The 18,648-nt window shown below is 37.1% G+C and overlaps 1 protein-coding gene across 1 annotated transcript; it reads left to right on the top strand.

Annotated features, from left to right (window-relative positions):
* The first annotated feature begins 2,965 nt into the window (after positions 1–2,965).
* LOC106138225 (ATP-sensitive inward rectifier potassium channel 1) lies at positions 2,966–16,896 on the top strand. The gene is made up of 10 exons (XM_060951900.1): positions 2,966–4,036; positions 5,540–5,687; positions 6,616–6,807; positions 9,817–9,888; positions 10,339–10,449; positions 11,183–11,289; positions 12,474–12,623; positions 13,293–13,412; positions 14,579–14,677; positions 15,855–16,896. Exons 1-10 carry the CDS (start codon positions 3,345–3,347, stop codon positions 15,976–15,978), a joined length of 1,815 nt encoding a protein of 604 aa, XP_060807883.1. The 5' UTR covers positions 2,966–3,344; the 3' UTR covers positions 15,979–16,896.
* The last annotated feature ends 1,752 nt before the right edge of the window (positions 16,897–18,648 follow it).

The following is an 18,648-nucleotide window of genomic DNA, read 5'->3' as shown; positions in this document are numbered from 1 at the left end:
ATAGGTTATCATTGATAACTAGAAGTTCCATGTTATGATATTTTTTTTGCTAATCTTAGAACTACCCATACTATATATATACATATTTATATAAATAAATATACGTGTACAGATTCTTATTAATAATATTATTGTGTAAGTATATAAAAGAAAAGGTGTGCCTAACACAAAAAGGTAGGTATGTCACGCTAAGCGCACCGTCATTCCTATCATAGAAATCTGTAAAAATAGGACCTGAAGTAAGCCTAAACTTAGATTATTGAAACTTGAAGTATTATTTTAAAAATATATCTAAATATTAACATTTTACAAAATTAACTATTTAATTAGCATTTAGATAGTATAAAATGAGGTTATAGATAGGTTCCAACTTTTATCATTTTATTCTATATTAATAAATCAAATCCCAAAATTAATGTATCAAATTAAAATTTAGTATGTAAAATTTATAAAAAAAAATTAAGTAGTAATTATTTATATAAATCAAAATGAGTCTTAATAAATTTATTTCAAAGTTTAAATATTATGTCTACGCCTAAACGTAAGATACCTTAATATAACGTTAGTTAAATAAAACTTAAGATTTTATTGTCACTGTGTTACCTGAAAATGCATGTAATTTTGTTTATAATAACATAGTATTTGAATTGTAGATAATAATTAATTTATTGTCCAAAGTATTGCCTAAAACGCGCGTTTATAGTAAACAGTCAATATAATTTGTGAGAAAAAAGTATTATAAAGCCATAAAACGTTAGAATAGTTGGATAAATAGGTATTACAAGTTAACTAAATTGTTTATAAATTAATAACGTACAAATCCTGTGAGCCACCCGTAATTCATAAACTTGCGCTAATAATTACAACTAATTAAAAATATTTATTTAACATGTATACTTACCTTAGACCTGCCAAAATTTTGTAAAAGTCAATTGTGCAATGCCAAAATCAAAAATACTAATTTATTATAACCTATATCAGGGAATCTTTGTTAACAATGCTTTAATATAAGCTGTTTAAGTTAATTTTATATGACAATAGATAAGCCATTAAGGTTAAAAAGACATCCGTGTTACCTATACTACATGTAAAATAAAAGATCTTTCTAAATATTTCGATCAAATAAATAAGCTGTTTATCAAATTATTTTATTAATTAAATATTCCTTTAAAAATACAGTTAATATTAAATAAAAAATATATTTGCCACAATAAATTGCATCTATAGCAAACTTAATTATATGATTATAAATGCACTTGATTTCTTTAGTAATTTAATGCACATTTATTCATGGCTTATTTAATGTTAAGATTCTGTTTTGTACTAGGTATATTATTTAAATTTCGTCTTTTTAATAATGACAACTTATTTATTCTTGTACACAAATTTAAAAAAAAACTCTGATTTAATTAAGATTTTTTTTGTTTTTATTTATATTTACATTATGTTTAAATTTTGCCATAAAATTAGAAGTACCTAATTACACATGAGTTGAAGCATTACAATCAAATTGCCCGTTGTTTGTTTATATAATTTCTTAAAGTTGATGGTATTGCGATATAAAATTGATTTAAATAAATCATGTTGAAAAAAAAATGTGTTTTAATTATTAATTATTTTATTTATTCATGTATTGAAACTAACTCTGTAGAACGGAGTTCCATTCTTCTATAGTCCGGTTACAACCTAACTTCTCTGAAGAAGAGCTAAAACCATAAATAAATTAATTAATATAATTACAAGTTACATCTCACTCATATTGAGCTAAAGAAGTTTGAAACTAAATCAATGATGATATACTTGCATAAATACATAAAATCACGTCTATATCCTTTGCGGGGTAGACAGAGCCAACAGTCTTGAACAGACTGAATGGCCACGTTCAGCTGTATGGATGAATGGTATAATTGAGATTCAAATAAAATTGAGTGACCGGATAAGTAACAGCGTGATAAGGGAATATTGTGATGTGAAAGAAGATGTAGTTACAGGAATAGAAAAGGGTATGTTAAGATGATTTGGCCATGTGGAGAGGATGAATGAAAGCAGGTTGACTAAGCAGATATACAAGGAGCGTGTGGCGGGAAAGGTCGGAGTGGGAAGACCTAGACGAACGTATCTTGATCAAATTAAGGACGTCCTGGTAAAGGGTCAGGTCAAGAGTACCCGAAACCGCCGAGCTTGCAAGAAGAGAGTTATGAATGTGGATGAAGCGTAGGAAGTATGCAGAGATCGTGGCAAGTGGAAAGACGTAAGACGTCCCCAACCACACCTTTTAGTAACAATATAATATGTTTTATTGATTAGAAATGAGCATTTCTCTAAGCACACTGAATCAAATAAACATGCACGTAATACGACATACTATATATGTATGTGTTTAACTAACGTAATATCTTTGTGTAACTTATGAAGTCGGTTCGTCCGCAATGCTGAATTCAAATGGTTTTAATTGGGATATTCTGCAATGGTCTCTTTTATTGGAATAATTATTTATAATAGTCGTTCGGTGATAAAATAAAGGTACGTTACGTGCGCTTTAATTATTATCTTTAAATAGTATAATTCAATGCGAAGATTTAATATCTGTGACGACCTTGTGACGTTTAGGTAAAACGTCGCAGGTAAGTGAGATGATTTAAAGATCCATATAATAATTACTACACCCTAATGGGTGTAGAAATTATTATAGGATTATACTTATTAATATAAGACTACTCGTTGTTTTATAATTTTTAAGAGGGCGTGTGTTTAACTATAGACTCGAGATCCCTAGAAATATTATTTTAATAAAAATTTTATAAGCATTGACTGACCCATAACTTTAAAATTGACACTTATAATGGTTGGTAAATGGAATAGAACTTTTATTATTTTTATTTTATTTATTTCGATTGGCCAAGTTGAGAATCACCCACATCGTCAAACAAGGTCGTTCTCAGATCTCGAGTTAGTGTGCGCTCTCCACGCGCGCAATTAGCACTGATAACAAGATAACAGCTTTACCATCTGATAAGAAACACATTCATCAACCGGCAAGTTCATTATGAAACCATAATCCCGAAAACTGCGGTGGAAATTTGTGAAATAATGTAATTTAAGAAAAAAAAATTGTGATCTGTGTGGTGAAGATTGATTCGGATAATATATTGTCAGTAAAATTTATGGAAAATACTGTATCAATCATTAAGGAAAAAGTTAATAAAACAATAAGTGTTAATTAAAGACATAAACTCGAAGATTTCACTACAAAAGGCATAAAAGTTTTTGCAATGAGTAATATCTAAAACGAACAAGAAATCAGTAAGCAAATTGAAGTAATTACACCACTCAAATTAATAAATATGGATGGCAGTAACTGTAACAATGAATATGAAAAGCTCAACGAAATATATGATGAATGTTTAACTTACCTAAAAAATGCGAAATCTAATAATTATGATGAAAACATACCACTAATTGATGAAATAGACGGAGAGCATGAAGCATTTAATAAAGAATTGGGGAATTATAGACATGAGATTATATGTGATACGATTTTGGAAGAACCGGATTATGCAACGATTAAAGATAAAGATGACAAGCGAGAAACTTCCATTATTGAAGTAACTAAAAATGAATCAAATCCAAAATTTGTCGTGAAACTTAATGGTGAACATGGAAAAACAATTGGCAGAAATACAACGGAAGGTGATTACGAAAATTGTGTTAACGACATAGAAAATTCTGATGATGAAACTTCAGACGACGATCCAGGATACGAACCGCTTAGACCTAAACCAGTTGCAGAAGTAAAAAATGAAATATTCAAAGAACAAAATGTTAATTTCAAGATTGTAAATGAAATGGCAGGGGCGGAAAGTGTGAATAGTGTGACGTCATTGCCTGAATTAAAATCGGAAAGGTTGAGGAGATTGTCGGAGCAATTGCCAAAAATTGTTATTACACAGAGCGACACTAGTTTGAGTTTGTCGAAGAGGGAACGCGAAGTGAAGAAAGAGGTTCTTAAAATAGAAAAGAAGCAAATACCGATTTAGTAAGTATGTGTTACTTTAAAAAGAACGTTTTCCTCAAGGGCATGATTCAGTTTTCAAAATTTCTAACTAAGAAGGTTGTCTATGATTACAAGCTAAAAAAAACAGTTTGACGAAGAGAGTGTAGGCAGAGCCTGCAGATACCACGTTTGTAGTATGTTTAGTATTTGAATTGAGATTCGAGAGAGAATACTGATAGGTTGCTAGCCCATCGCCTAAAAGAAAAATCCCAAGTTTCCATGAAGCATATCACTTAATCATCTTTTAAGATATCCACGGGAAAGAAAAGCAGTGATCCTATTCTTTTTTTATTGGTGCTGGGAACCACACGGCACACAAAACTTGCTCTTAAAATACCAAAAATGGATTCTTTGTTAGCATTTAGATTGGTAAGCAAGTTGCTAAACACTCAAAACGCACTTCAAGATAATCAAATTATCACGAGAATGAATGATCTTGTTTATGTAAGATTTTCACAATGATAGTCGATTTTGTGAAGATAAAATTTCCAGAATTAGTGCAATATTCAAAAATCTCTGTCTCAATTTTCCCCCCTTACCCTAAGTCATGTTTACCCGCACAAGATTCAGTCTAAATTGGTACGTGTGGTTGTGCCGTGTGGTTCCCGGCACCATTACAAAAAAGAATAGGACCACTCCATTTCTTTCCCATGTATGTCGTAAAAGGCGACTAAAGGATATGCTTATAAACTTGGGATTCTCTTTTTAGGCGACAGGCTACCAACCGGTCACTATTTGAATCTCAATTCTATCTTTAAGCCAAACAGCTGAACGCGGCCTATCAGTCTTTTCAAGACTGTTGGCTCTGTCCACCCCGCAAGGGATATAAACATGATTATATACATACATACATACATACATACATATGGTAGCCTTTTACGACATCCATGGGAAAGAGACGGAGTGATCCTATTCTTTTTTGTACTGGTGCCGGGAACCACACGGCACACACGTGATTATATGTATGTATGTATCACTACATAGTATAAAACAAAGTCGCTATTTTAGTCTGTTTTTCTGTATGCTTAAATCTTTAAAATTACGCAACGGATCTTGATGCGGTTTTTTGTAACAGGTAGAGTGATTCAAGAGGAAGGTTTTTATGTATAATAACATTTATAATTTTGCACCCGTGCGAAGCCGGGGCGGGTCGCTAGTAACTTATAAAAAATACTTTTAACCCAGCTAACCTATTTGTGCTATATTGATGATATCTTTGTAACAGTCGTAACCAACCCTTCCACGCCCAGGTAACCTATTTGTGCTATATTGATGATATCTTTGTAACAGTCGTAACCAACCCTTCCACGCCCAGCTAACCTATTTGTGCTATATTGATGATATCTTTGTAACAGTCGTAACCAACCCTTCCACGCCCAGGTAACCTATTTGTGCTATATTGATGATATCTTTGTAACAGTCGTAACCAACCCTTCCACGCCCAGGTAACCTATTTCTGCTATGTTGATGATATCTTTGTAACAGTCGTAACCAACCCCTCCACGCTCGTCGGGGTGGGTACGGTGACTACCCCAAGAGGCTGGTGTCCAAGGCCGGCCTGGAGAACGTTGCTCTGATATCCAACGTGCCCTACGAGAGGATCCGGCTGCTGAATGATACATTTCACACGTTGGTAAGTTGTTGAAGGGTTTATATGAAGATCCTACTAATATTATAGATGCGAAAGTTTGTATGTCAGTGTGGATGCTTGTTGCTCTTTCACGCAAAAACTACTGAACCGATTGCGATTAAATTTGGTGTGTAGGTAGCGGAAGACCCAGAATTACACATAGGCTACTTTTTATCCCGAAGTTCCCGCGGGATTCCACGCGTACGAAGTCGCGCGCGGCCTCTCGTCTGTTATAAGTTAAAGATCTTGTTACACTCATATTTTCGTTTGAAACAATCAATTTGAATACTCTTAAATTCTTAAAAAAGTTATCAAGAAATGAATTGAACAGTAAGATGGTTTAACATATATCAAAATTAAGATGAGAGAAAGGTTTTCCAACCTGAATACATATACATAATCAATCTATTTACTATAATCTACTAAAAACGTCACTCAGAAAAGATTTTACTGATAGGCCACGTTCAGCCGTTTGGCTTAATGATAGAATTGAGATTCAAATAGTGACAGGTTGCTAGCCCATTGCCTAAAAGAAGAATCCTGCTGAAAATAGCTGAACGTGGCCATTCAGTCTTTTCAAGACTAATGGCTCTGTCTTCCTCACAAGGAATATAGACGCTATAAATAAAATAAAATAATAATAATGGTAAAGAGTCAGGTCAAAAGTACCCGAAACCGCCGAGCTTGCATGAAGAGAGTTATGAATGTGGATGAAGCGAAGGAAGTATGCAGAGATCGTGGCAAGTGGAAAGAGGTAGTCTCTGCCTTCCCGGAGGGAAGGAGGCGTGATTTTATGTATGTATGTACAAAAAAAGAAATATTTAAGTTTAGACGATTATGATGGTAATATTCTTCTTCCTAATTATTTTTGATAATTATTTTATTTATGGCGAGGAAAAAAATGGAAACCAACTTTAAATTCTGCCCACAGATAAACCTGCGCTGGCGTTGGATAGTGATGGGAACCGTCGTGGTCCATTTCGCCATCTGGTTAGTCTTCGCGGTGTTCTGGTACATCACCGCATTGGCCCACTACGACTTCGACCCTAACCCACCAAAAAAGACCTGTGTGACCGGTGGAAAAGACTTTGTGACAATATTCTTGGCGTCCGTTGAGGCTCAGGTAAGTTTTCTAACAGCAATAGTTAGTTAAGACATTTTTTCTAAGGGAATTCACTAGCTTCATGAATCACAAATTCAAATTCATAATTTTTATTCATTATTAAAGGATACTTCATATCGCTTAATAATTGTCAAAACGTATGGTTTAACAACATTGGTTGACGTCAAATAAATTACTTAAAACTAAGTTTACTGCCGCTTCCAAGGCGTCAGTGCAGAAGAAGCGGTAACAAACTGCACATTAGGTCATCCAGATAAACGTGGCCTTTCAGCTTTTTCAAAACTGTTGGCTCTGTCTACCCCGCAAGGGATAGGTATAGGCGTGAATATAATGTATGTACTAGAGGCGCGCCCGCGACTTCGTCCGCATGGAAACCCTATCAATCCTGCGGGAACTCCGGGTTAAAAAGTAGCCTATATGTATGTTATCCTGGGTCTTTAGCTACCTACAGCCTACCTTTTCTCCTTCACAGTAACCTCTTTAAGAACATAGAGTGTCTGTTAAATAAATACCAGTGAATCATCACTTAAATTGTGGAACTCCTAATCTCCAATAAGATAAGATGGACCTTGGATTCAAGAACACCTACGTACAAAATCTCGTTTGTTGCAATTTATTCTAATTTTATCTCTGTAAGATTTTGTTAGTTTTTTACACTATCAACTCTGCCTACCCAATAAGATATTACGACGAGATATTAGTTAATATTATAATATAAAGCTGAAGAGTTTGTTTGTTTGAACGCGCTAATCTCAGGTTCGAATTGAAAAATTCTTTTTGTGTTGAATAGACCATTTATCAAGAAAGGCTTTAGGCTATATAACATCACGCTGCAACTATAAGGAGCAAAGAAATAATGGAATATGTGAAAAAAAACGGGGAAAATTATTCATCCTTGAGGGCTTCAATGATGCCCAAAATAACTATTCCACGCGGGCGAAGTCGCGGGCACAGCAAGTAATTGATAAATGATTAATGTGCTTTTATTTCAAACTTTAATTGTAAAATTGCAAATGTTCACAGTATCCTCCTACCGCTATTGTATGTTTATAGAATGTCATTTTGCATTTATGGTTAAAATTGGCATGAAATGATGATTGATAATGATGCCAAATTGATCAAAATTAAGTTATTATCTCACAATAATCGTAGTCACGCAATGTGTACAATTTTTCTGTTTAATAATATTTTCAGTGCCGTGTGGTTCCCGGCACCAATAGAAAAAAGAATAGGACCACTCCATTTCTCTTCCATGGATGTCGTAAAAGGCGACTAAGGGGTAGGCTTATACACTTGGCATTCTTCTTTTAAGCGATGGGCTAGCAACCTGTCACTATTTGAATCACAATTCTAACATTAAGCCAAATAGCTGAACGTGGCCATTCAGTCTTTCAATACTGTTGGCTATGTCTACCCCGCAAGGGATATAGACGTGACCATATGTATGTGTGTATGTATATGTAATGAAATACGCGCAGAGTCGCGGCTAAGAGCTAGCGGATAATAAATTGAGACACGCCTTTGCAAAAACTTAATGTCGCAAATAAATACGTTTCGGCCTCAAAATGAAGATTGAACGAAATTACCCAATTATCAGATAAAAAGGAAATGTTCCTAATTCTGTTTTTGTTTACTACGGAGCATTATTAGTCTTTTTGGACGGTCGGTAACTACCTATTTGTGCCGTGTGGTTACCGGCACAAAAAGAAATAAGGATAGGACCACTCCATCTCTTTCACATGGATGTCGTAAAAGGCGACTAAGGGATAGGCTCATAAATTTGGGATTCTTTTTATTAGGCGATGGGCTAGCAACCTGTCCCTATTTGAATCTTAATTCTATCTTAAAGCCAAACAGCTGAACGTGGCCTAGTCTTTTCAAGACTGTTGTTTCTGTCTACCCCGCATGGGATATAGACGTGACGATATGTATGTATATATATGTAGAAAAAGAAAAACACAAAAAAAACACAGGTAATGAGGTACGCAGGCGGACTTATCGCTAAAGCAATCTCTTCCAGTTAACCTTAGGGTGGGTGGAAATTAAAATTATTACAGGAGGTTTGTGAAGAGTATGTACTATGCTGGATGCATACTATATGGACGTCCTGGTAAAGTGTCAGGTCAAAAGTATCCGAAACCGCCGAGCTTGCATGAAGAGAGTTATGAATGTGGATGAAGCGAAGGAAGTATGCAGAGATCGTGGCAAGTGGAAAGAGGTAGTTTCTGCCCCTCCGGGAAAGAGGCGTGGTTTTATGTTTGTACTAGAGGCCGCCCGCGACTTCGTCCGCATGGAAACCCTATCAATCCCGCGGGAACTCTGGGATAAAAAGTAGCCTATGTGTTATTCTGGGTCTTCAGCTACCTACATACCAAATTTCATGGTAATCGGTTCAGTAGTTTTTGCGTGAAAGAGTAACAAACATCCATACAAACTTTCGCCTTTATAATAGTAGTAGGATGTATGTACTATGCTATATTGTACTGCGATGCAATTTGTTGGATGCATTGTGGACACAAATTGCACACTGAATGAGTTCTTTGTATACGGTAATTCACGAACTGCCGTTACGTAACTGTGTCTATATTTACATACACAGCATCACGTCTGTATCCCTTGCGGGGTAAACAGAGCCAACAGTCTTGAAAAGACTGATAGGCCACGGTCAGCTGTTTGGCTTAATGATAGAATTGAGATTCAAATAGCGACAGGTTGCCAGCTCATCGCCTAAAAAAGAATCCCTTGTTTGTAAGCCTATCTCTTAGTCGCCTTTTACGACATCCATGGGAATGAAATGGAGTGGTCTTATTCTTTTTGTATTGGTGCCGGGAACCACACGGCACGGGCGTTTAATACCTGTATTATTTATAAATAGTTAATACAACGCGAAAGTTTAAGATCGGTTATAGATATTTATGTTTTTTTTATTGTGCATAATGCTTTCCAGTGGTAGAAAGAATGGTTTGAAATTCAAAAACTTCATCTCAGCGGAGGATAATATTGTTTCAGACAACAATCGGTTTTGGAGACAGAGCTATAGACGAAGAATGTCCTGAATCCATATTCCTATTCATTATGCAGGTAATTTTGTCATTACTAGTAGTTATTTTCCTTAAAAGAATAGAATAGAATAGATTTATTTTCAAAATTGGATACAAGGTAGGTATCACTTATTGACGTCACATCACTTAAATCTAATTATAACTACTACCGCTTCTAAAGCGCATGTGCGGAACAAACTACACTGCAGCATTTTCATCGGACTAAAAACATCTATTCATGATAATGTTGTAATTGTAAAGGGTCAGGTCAAAAGTACCCGAAACCGCCGAGCTTGTAGGAAGAGAGTTATGAATGTGGATGAAGCGAAGGAAGTATGCAGAGATCGTGGCAAGTGGAAAGAGGTAGTCTCTGCCTACCCCTCCGGGAAAGAGGCGTGATTTTATGTATTTTTTCTACATCAGACATTACTTCATCAACTTCTTCAAGTAATGTTTTCAGTATAAGGAATTTGAAGTCTGTGCCTTTCAGCTCATCTTGGGGACTGGACTGTCTGGAGTCCTGACCTGCGTGGTGTACGCCAAGTTGACCAGGCCGGAGAAATTGTCCAGGGACGGCGTTGGTTTCAGCAAGAACGCGGTGGTATGTGATCTTTGAAATTTCTTTAAATATCATTCATTAATAGATGACATACTTAATAGGAGTAAAATTCCAAGAAAGTTTATTAGTTTAAAAACTTATTACAATAAGTCAAAATTTATATATTATCTTATACATACATATGATCACGTCTATATCCCTAGCGGGGTAGACAGAGCCACCAGTCTTGAAAAGACTGATAGGCCACGCTCAGCTGTTTGGCTTAATGATATAATTGAGATTCAAATAGTGACAGGTTGCAAGCTCATCGCCTAAAAAAGAATCTCAAGTTTGTAACCTGTCCCTTAGTCGCCTTTTAGGACATCCATGGGAAAGAGATGGAGTGGACCTATTCTTTTTTGTATTGGTGCCGGGAACCACACGGCAATTTTATTAAATGATAAAAATATTAAAGAACACTACGCACAACCCAAAAAAAAAATAGTAAGACTTCATATAAAAATTTTCGATGTCGCAAAAAAACTCAAAAAAATACACCACCAATAAGCTAAATAGCTGAACGTGGCCATTCAGTCTTTTTAAAGACTCTTTCTACCCCGCAAGGGATATAGACGTGATTATATGTATGTATGCATATACAGACTTTGGATTGAAAATTGTGCTCGTTGTATGTTTTCAGAGTGTGCAGAGATCGTGGAAGTGGAAAGAGGTAGTCTCTGCCTACCCCTCCGGGAAAGAGGCGTGATTTTATGTATGTATGTATGTATATTTTCAGATCAGCATGCGAGACGGTCGCCTGTGCCTGATGATGCGCGCTTGGGATCTCAACTACGACCACATCATCAGCTCGGAGTTCAATGCTCATTTTGTCAACACACACAGGTCTGTTTGGGCGGGTTTTACCATTGACCTTTCGTCGGACATTTGGTAATTTTATGGTTCCAACGGTAGCTGTTCGTTATTGTAATCTATGTTATTAATATTATAAAGCTGAAGAGTTTGTTTGTTTGAACGCGCTAATCTTAGGAACTACTAGTTCGAATTGAAAATTTCTTTTTGCGATGAATAGACCATTTATCGAGCAAAGCGTTAGGCTATATAACATCACGCTGCAACTATTAGGACCGAAGAAATAATGAAAAATATTACTAATATTATAAAGCTGAGGAGTTTGTTTGTTTGTTTGAACGCGCTAACCTCAGAAACTACTGCATCGAATTGAAAAAAATCTTTTTGCGTTGAATAGACCATTTATCGAGCAAAGCGTTAGGCTATATACCATCACGCTGCAACTATTAGGACCGAAGAAATAATAAAAATATGAAAAAAAACGAGAAAAATTATTCATCCTTGATCCTAATCAATCAATGATGCCCAAAATAACTATTCCACGCGGACGAAATCGCGGGCACAGCTAGTAAAAAAATACAAGCAGAAACCCAGACTCTATATAAATATAAGACAAATTACACAGATTGAGTTAGCCTCGAAGTAAGTTCGAGACTTGTGTTACGAGATACTAACTCAAAAATACTATATTTTTTTATAAATACTTATATAGATAAACATCCAAGAACCAGGCCAATCAGAAAAAGTTCTTTTCTCATCATGCCCTGGCCGGAATTCAAACCCGGAAAATATTCAGGAGAGAACCTAACATTATTGTCAAGGAAACTTAATTCGTATAACTACATACATATGGTCACGTCTATAACCCCTGTGGGGTTGACAGATCAACAGTCTTGAAAAAGACTGATAGGCCACGTTCAGCTATTTAATTATAAAATTGAGATTCAAATAGTGACAGGTTGCTAGCCCATCGCCAAAAAAACGAACCCCAAGTTTGTAAGCCTATCCCTTAGTCGCCTTTTACGACATCCATGGGAAAGAGATGGAGTGGTCCTATTCTCTTTTGCATTGGTGCCGGGAACCACACGGCACAACTATCGAATAATCGTATTACTTTCTCTTTTTTTTAAGTACCTTATGACATCTACGGGAAGAACATTAACCGACTGATTAACTCTTAACGTTTCCCTACTTATAATCTCCTGGTACTTTTGCAGGACCAAAGAAGGCGAGACCCTCAGATTCTACGCCCAGACCTTGGAGCTCCAGCATCGGCAGTTCCTCCTATGGCCTGTGACCCTGGTACACGTGATAGACCAGGATAGCCCGCTGTTTGGTTACACTCCGGACCAGATTTCTAATACCAAGTAATTGGTTAAGCATTACTAATGTTGCTCGTAAAATTTCTTATGGTCGAAAGCCGTCTTAGCTAAAAAAAAACATTTGAGTCGCAACTGCTTCTATTCTTGATTTTTAAGTCAACAAATTAATATTATATAATGGGATTCTTCTTTCAGAAGATGGCATAGTAAATCAACCTGTTACTGTATGTGAATCTCAATTCCACTATTAAGATATCTAGCTTATCCTGACCTTTCGACCACACCCGTTCCCACACCAATACCAAAAATATGACCACTCCATCTCTTTCCCTTTGTTGTCGTAAAACGCGACTGAGGGATAGGCTTATAAATTTGGGATTCTTTTATTAAGGCCGATGGGCTAGCATCCTGTCACTATTCGAATCTCAATTCTATCATTAAGCCAAATAGATGAACGTGGCCTTTTCAAGACTGATATGTATGTATGTATATACCTATGTATAATTTTAAGTATGTAAGCCGAGTTTTGAAAAAACACAGCGTAGGATGAAACCGGTATCACATTTTTTTTATAATAAACTCTTTTTATCCACTGATTTTATTTGTTTGTTTGTAATATCTTTATTAAATTTACAAAGTAACAAGAAAATAGTAAGTACCTACATAGTTATAAAAGAAACAAATCACTTGCAATGGCGGATTATTTTTTTCTAGCTACGAGATCACACTAAGTCTGAAGGGCGCTTCAGCGTCAATGGGCACCTTTACGCAAAGCCAGACCTCGTACCTACCCCGGGAAGTCATTTGGGGCCACCGCTTTTTACCAGTCGTCAAGTAAGTTATAGATTTCTTTAGTCATATTATACTTATAAGTTTCTTCATACACACATAAATATAGCCTTCAAAAGACAGATTTAGCTGTTTGGTTTATTGGTTTTGAGTATTTTAAACAGCTGAGCGTGGCCTATCATTCTTTTCAAGGTTTGTGGCTCTGTCTACCCCGCTAGGGATATAGACGTGATCATATGTATGTATGTATGTATTAAGTATTTTCTCATACATACATACATACATATGGTCACGCCTATGTCAGTATTATCTCCATGTCTTTTAAAATTTCTGAATATGAGTAAGTATGCGCACTCAACAGCTGTTCTTTGAATCCGTTAAAGAACAAAACATTTATTTAAACATACATACATAAAATCACGCCTCTTTCCCAGAGGGGTAGGCAGAAACTACATCTTTCCACTTGACACGATCTCTGCATACTTCCTTCACTTCATCCACATTCATTACTCTCTTCGTGCAAGCTCGGCGGTTTCGGGTACTCTTGACCTGACCCTTTACCAGGACGTCCTTAATTTGATCAAGATACGTTCGTCTAGGTCTTCCGACTCCGCCCTTTCCCTCCACACTCTCCTTGTATATCTGCTTAGTCAAACAAATTTTAAACTTAACTAAACATAAAATAAAAACTTTATGCACGTAAAATATAATAGCAGGTGGACTTACCTAATACCATAATGCCAGTCCAACTTTTGGATCAAACTAAGATGTATGTTTTGGTGAGCGACCAGTGAAAGAACTATTGTAAATACATTCATACATATGGTCACGTCTATATCCCTTGCGGGGTAGACAGAGCCAACAGTCTTGAGAAGACTGAATGACCACGTTCAGCTATTTGGCTTAATGATAGAATTGAGATTCAAATAGTGACAGGTTGCTAGCCCATCGCCTAAAAAACGGATCGCAATTTTATAAGCATTTCCCTTAGTCGCCTTTTACGACATTCATGGGAAAGAGATGTAGTGGTCGTATTCTTTTTTGTATTGGTGCCGGGAACCACACGGCACTTTGTACTTGATGTTTATTTATTTATTCTTTATTGTAACAATTACAATTTGTGAAGTACAATAGGCGGACTTAATGCTAATAGCATTATCTAACAGTCTACCATTGGGTTAAGCGGATGATCAGATTCATGATGATTTCAGATACGACAGCAAGAAGCAGAAATACGTGATAGACCACGGTAAATTGGACGCCACCGAGTTTGTTGACACTCCTTTTTGCAGCGCCAGCGAACTGATCAGGTGAATATATTGTATAACAATTATAGCGGGGCGAGATTGAGAAGTAAAAGCCAACTACGAGATAACAACTTTACTTCGGTAACTTATAAAAAGAAATACAGAACTCGCTCGCTAATAAGAAGTGCATACCGCACCGGTCCGCGCGTTATTTAAAGACTGACTTGTTCAATGAGGCGCACGGGCGGTCCTCTGCGCGGGCGCTGGGAACGGCGTGGTATGGACGAGGGGGGCGGAGGGTGACGCGATGTCTCCCCGGAAGGGCCTACAATGTTGCCCGCTATACAATTTTATTTACTAAACAGCGTACTAGTAAAAGCCTTGTGGTTCCCGGCACCAATAAAAAATAAAGAATAGGGCCACTCCAACTTTTTCCTATGGTTGTCGTATAAGGCGACTATGGGATAGGCTATTAACTTGGGATTCTTCTTGTAGGTGATGAGCTTGTAACCTGTCACTATTTGAAAGTCAATTCCCTCATAAAGTCATACAACTAAACGAGATTATATGACAGGCTCCACGCAAAAGTTTACGGGCCAGAATATACATACATACCTACATATGGTCACGTCTGTATCCCTTGCGGGGTAGATAGAGTCTTGAAAAGACTGAATGGCCACGTTCAGCTGTTTGGCTTAACGATAGAATTGAGATTCAACTAGTGACAGGTTGCTAGCCCATCGCCTAAAAAAGAATCCCAAATTTGTAAGCCTATCCCTTAGTCGCCTTTTACGACATCCATGGGAAAAAGACATGCCGTGTGGTTCCCGGCACTATTACAAAAAAGAATAGGACCACTCCATCTCTTTCCCATGGATGTCGTAAAAGGCGACTAAGGGATAGGCTTATAAACTTAGGATTCCTCTTTTAGGCGATGGGCTAGCAACCTGTCACTATTTGAATCTCGGTTCTATCATTAAGCCAAATAGCTGAACGTGGCCATTCAGTCTTTTCAAGACTGTTGGCTCTGTCTACCCCGCAAGGGATATAGACGTGATCATATGTATGTATGTATGTATGGGAAAAAGATGGAGTGGTCCTATTCTTTTATGTATTGGTACCGGAAGCCACACGGCGAATAATATAATCTGGATTATAGTAATTTTTGTCACAAAATTCTGACGGGAGCGAATTCCCGGGATGCAGCTACTGATAAATAATGTTGACCTGTATGTTTCAGTTCAGTAAAAGATGAATCTGAATCAACCCAGTGCCCTGGGACCCCAAGCAGTTTCACCGACAAGATATCAGCCTTCCATCTCGAGAGAACGTCATCTTTCAAAAGGAAAGGACAAAAATCATGAGATATTATTATATTCATATTATTATCACGTCTATATCCCTTACGGGGTAGACAGAGCCAACAGTCTTGAAAAGACTGATAGGCTACGTTCAGCTATTTGGCTTTAAGATAGAATTGAGATTCAAATAGTGACAGGTTGCTAGCCCATCGCCTAAAAGAAGAATCCCAAGTTCATAAGCCCATCCCTTAGTCGCCTTTTACGACATCCATGGAAAAGAGATATAGTGGCTCTATTCTTTTTTCTATTGGTGCCAGGAACCACACGGCACAGATATTATTATAATAAACATACATAATCGTGCCTCTTTACCGGAGGTTTAGGCAGAAATTAAGATAAATCACACTGATGAAGGTGGCCCTAAAAAGAGCCCTGAATTAAGTTTGAAACTGATGTTATAGACCATCATAACGACACTATAATTTAAAATGTAGGTATATAATATTGGTAGAAAAAATGAAATCAACATACATACATACATAAAATCACGCCTCTTTCCCGGAGGGGTAGGCAGAGACTACCTCTTTCCACTTGCCACGATCTCTGCATACTTCTTTCGCTTCGTCCACATTCATAACTCTCTTCATACAAGCTCGGCGGTTTCGGGTACTTTTGACCTGACCCTTTACCAGGACGTCCTTAATTTGATCAAGATACGTTCGTCTAGGTCTTCCCACTCCGACCTTTCCCTCCACACTCTCCTTGTATATCTGCTTAGTCAACCTGCTTTCATTCATCCTCTCCACATGACCGAACCATCTTAACATACCCTTTTCTATTCCTGTAACTACATCTTCTTTCACATCACAACATTCCCTTATCACGCTGTTCCTTATCCTGTCACTCAATTTCACACCCATCATACTCCTTAACGCTCTCATTTCCACTGCATTTATTCTGCTTCTTTTGCCATACCCAACTTTCACTCCCATACATTAATGTCGGGACCAACACGCCCCTGTGCACAGCCAGTCGAGCCTTTTTGGATAGTTTCTGACTGCTCATAAAGGCATGCAAAGCTCCATTCACCATGTTCCCCGCGTTCACTCTCCTTTCAATATCACTATCATACTTGCCATCTGATGTAAACTTTGATCCTAGATATACAAACTCTTTCACTTGCTCCACTTTTTCTCCTCCAATCAAAATATTACATGCTGTCATTTCTTTCTCCATTTCAAAAACCAGTGTTTTAGTTTTACTTACGTTCACTTTCATTCCTTTCTCTTTTAAAGCTTCATGCATACAGTTTACCATCTCCTGTAACTCCTCCGCTGATGACGCCAGTATAACCTGATCGTCGGCATAGAGCAGACATTTGACGAGTAACTCATTCATCCTTAATCCACTTTTAGACTCTTTCAAATCTGTCAAACAGCTATCCATAAATAGGTTGAACAGCCACGGTGACGCAACACATCCTTGCCTAACGCCTTTCTCAATCTTAAACCACTCAGTGTGCGCTCCGTTTATCCTGACACAAGCACTCGAATCCTCATATAAGGATTTCAGTGCTCGTATTAAGAGACTGCTCACCCCATGCATAGAAAGTGCTGACCACAATTCATTCCTCTCAACTCTGTCATAGGCCTTTTCCAGATCTACGAATGTGCAATAGACTTTTTGACTCTTGGCCAAAAACTTTTCGGCTATGCACCGCAAGGAAAAGACCTGATCAGTACATCCCATTCCCTTTCGAAATCCCGCTTGAGCATCCCATATTTTGTCATCAGTTTCATTCCTGACTCTATTAATCAATACCTTAGCATACAATTTGCCGACGACGCTAAGCAGGCTTATACCACGATAATTTTTGCAGTCCAGCTGTGACCCTTTTCCTTTGTAAAGTGGCACGATAACAGCCTTACACCAATCTTTTGGTACTCGGCCGCTTCTCCAACACAAATTGAAAAGGCAGTACAACTGACTAGCTACTACGCCTTTTCCTGCTTTAAGCATCTCGACCGACACTCTATCACACCCAGCAGCCTTTCCCGCTTTCATACTCTTAAGTGCTTCCACAATTTCGAACATTTCAATTTCGCCTTCCATCTCATTCTCTTTTTCTTCGCTATAGCAGAAATCTTTCTTATTTCCTTCCTTTTTTTCAAATAAACTTTCAAAATAGTCCTTCCATATCTTTAGTACACATTCTTCTCCTTTCACAACGCTACCATCCTGGCATCTGATCCTAGTCAGCTCTCTGGTTATAGTATTTCCTCGGGCTGACCTTACGGATTTCCAGAATACTTTCAGATTTGACTGAAAGTCTTCTGATAGCCTTTTATCAAAATCCTCTTTATACTCTTCTTTCTTTCTAATCACAGCTTTCTTAACCAAATCTTTCATTTTCTTATATTCCTTACGTGCTTCATTCACATCTTCATCTATAACCTCTTGCATTCTTAAGTTAGCTTTTGCTGCTAACAAATCCAGCCATGCTTTCTTCTTTAATCGCACAAGTTCTTGCACATCTTTACTCATCCACGCATTTTTGTGATTTTTTCCTTTCCTTCTTCTACTTACACCACACACTTCAACAGCTACTTTCACAATTCTTTCTTTAAATTCCTTCCATCCATCTTCAATATCGCTCATTTCCTCTAAATCTTCAAAATGAAATCAAAGTGTAAGAAAAAATAAATATTCTACAATTTCTGTGATATCCTGGTA

This window comes from Amyelois transitella, chromosome 26 (assembly GCF_032362555.1).
Source record: "Amyelois transitella isolate CPQ chromosome 26, ilAmyTran1.1, whole genome shotgun sequence".
Lineage (NCBI taxonomy): Eukaryota > Metazoa > Arthropoda > Insecta > Lepidoptera > Pyralidae > Amyelois > Amyelois transitella.
Note: the sequence above shows the minus strand (reverse complement) of the source record. Positions and strands in the feature narration are given on the sequence as shown.

Bases quoted from the DNA above. Each gene is read 5' to 3' on its own strand.
- LOC106138225 (XM_060951900.1), top strand. From the start codon at position 3,345: ATGGATGGCAGTAACTGTAACAATGAATATGAAAAGCTCAACGAAATA. The intron at 4,037-5,539 runs GTAAGTATGTGT...TCTTTGTAACAG, and splicing joins AAGAAGCAAATACCGATTTA to TCGTAACCAACCCCTCCACG. The intron at 14,678-15,854 runs GTGAATATATTG...TGTATGTTTCAG, and splicing joins AGCGCCAGCGAACTGATCAG to TTCAGTAAAAGATGAATCTG.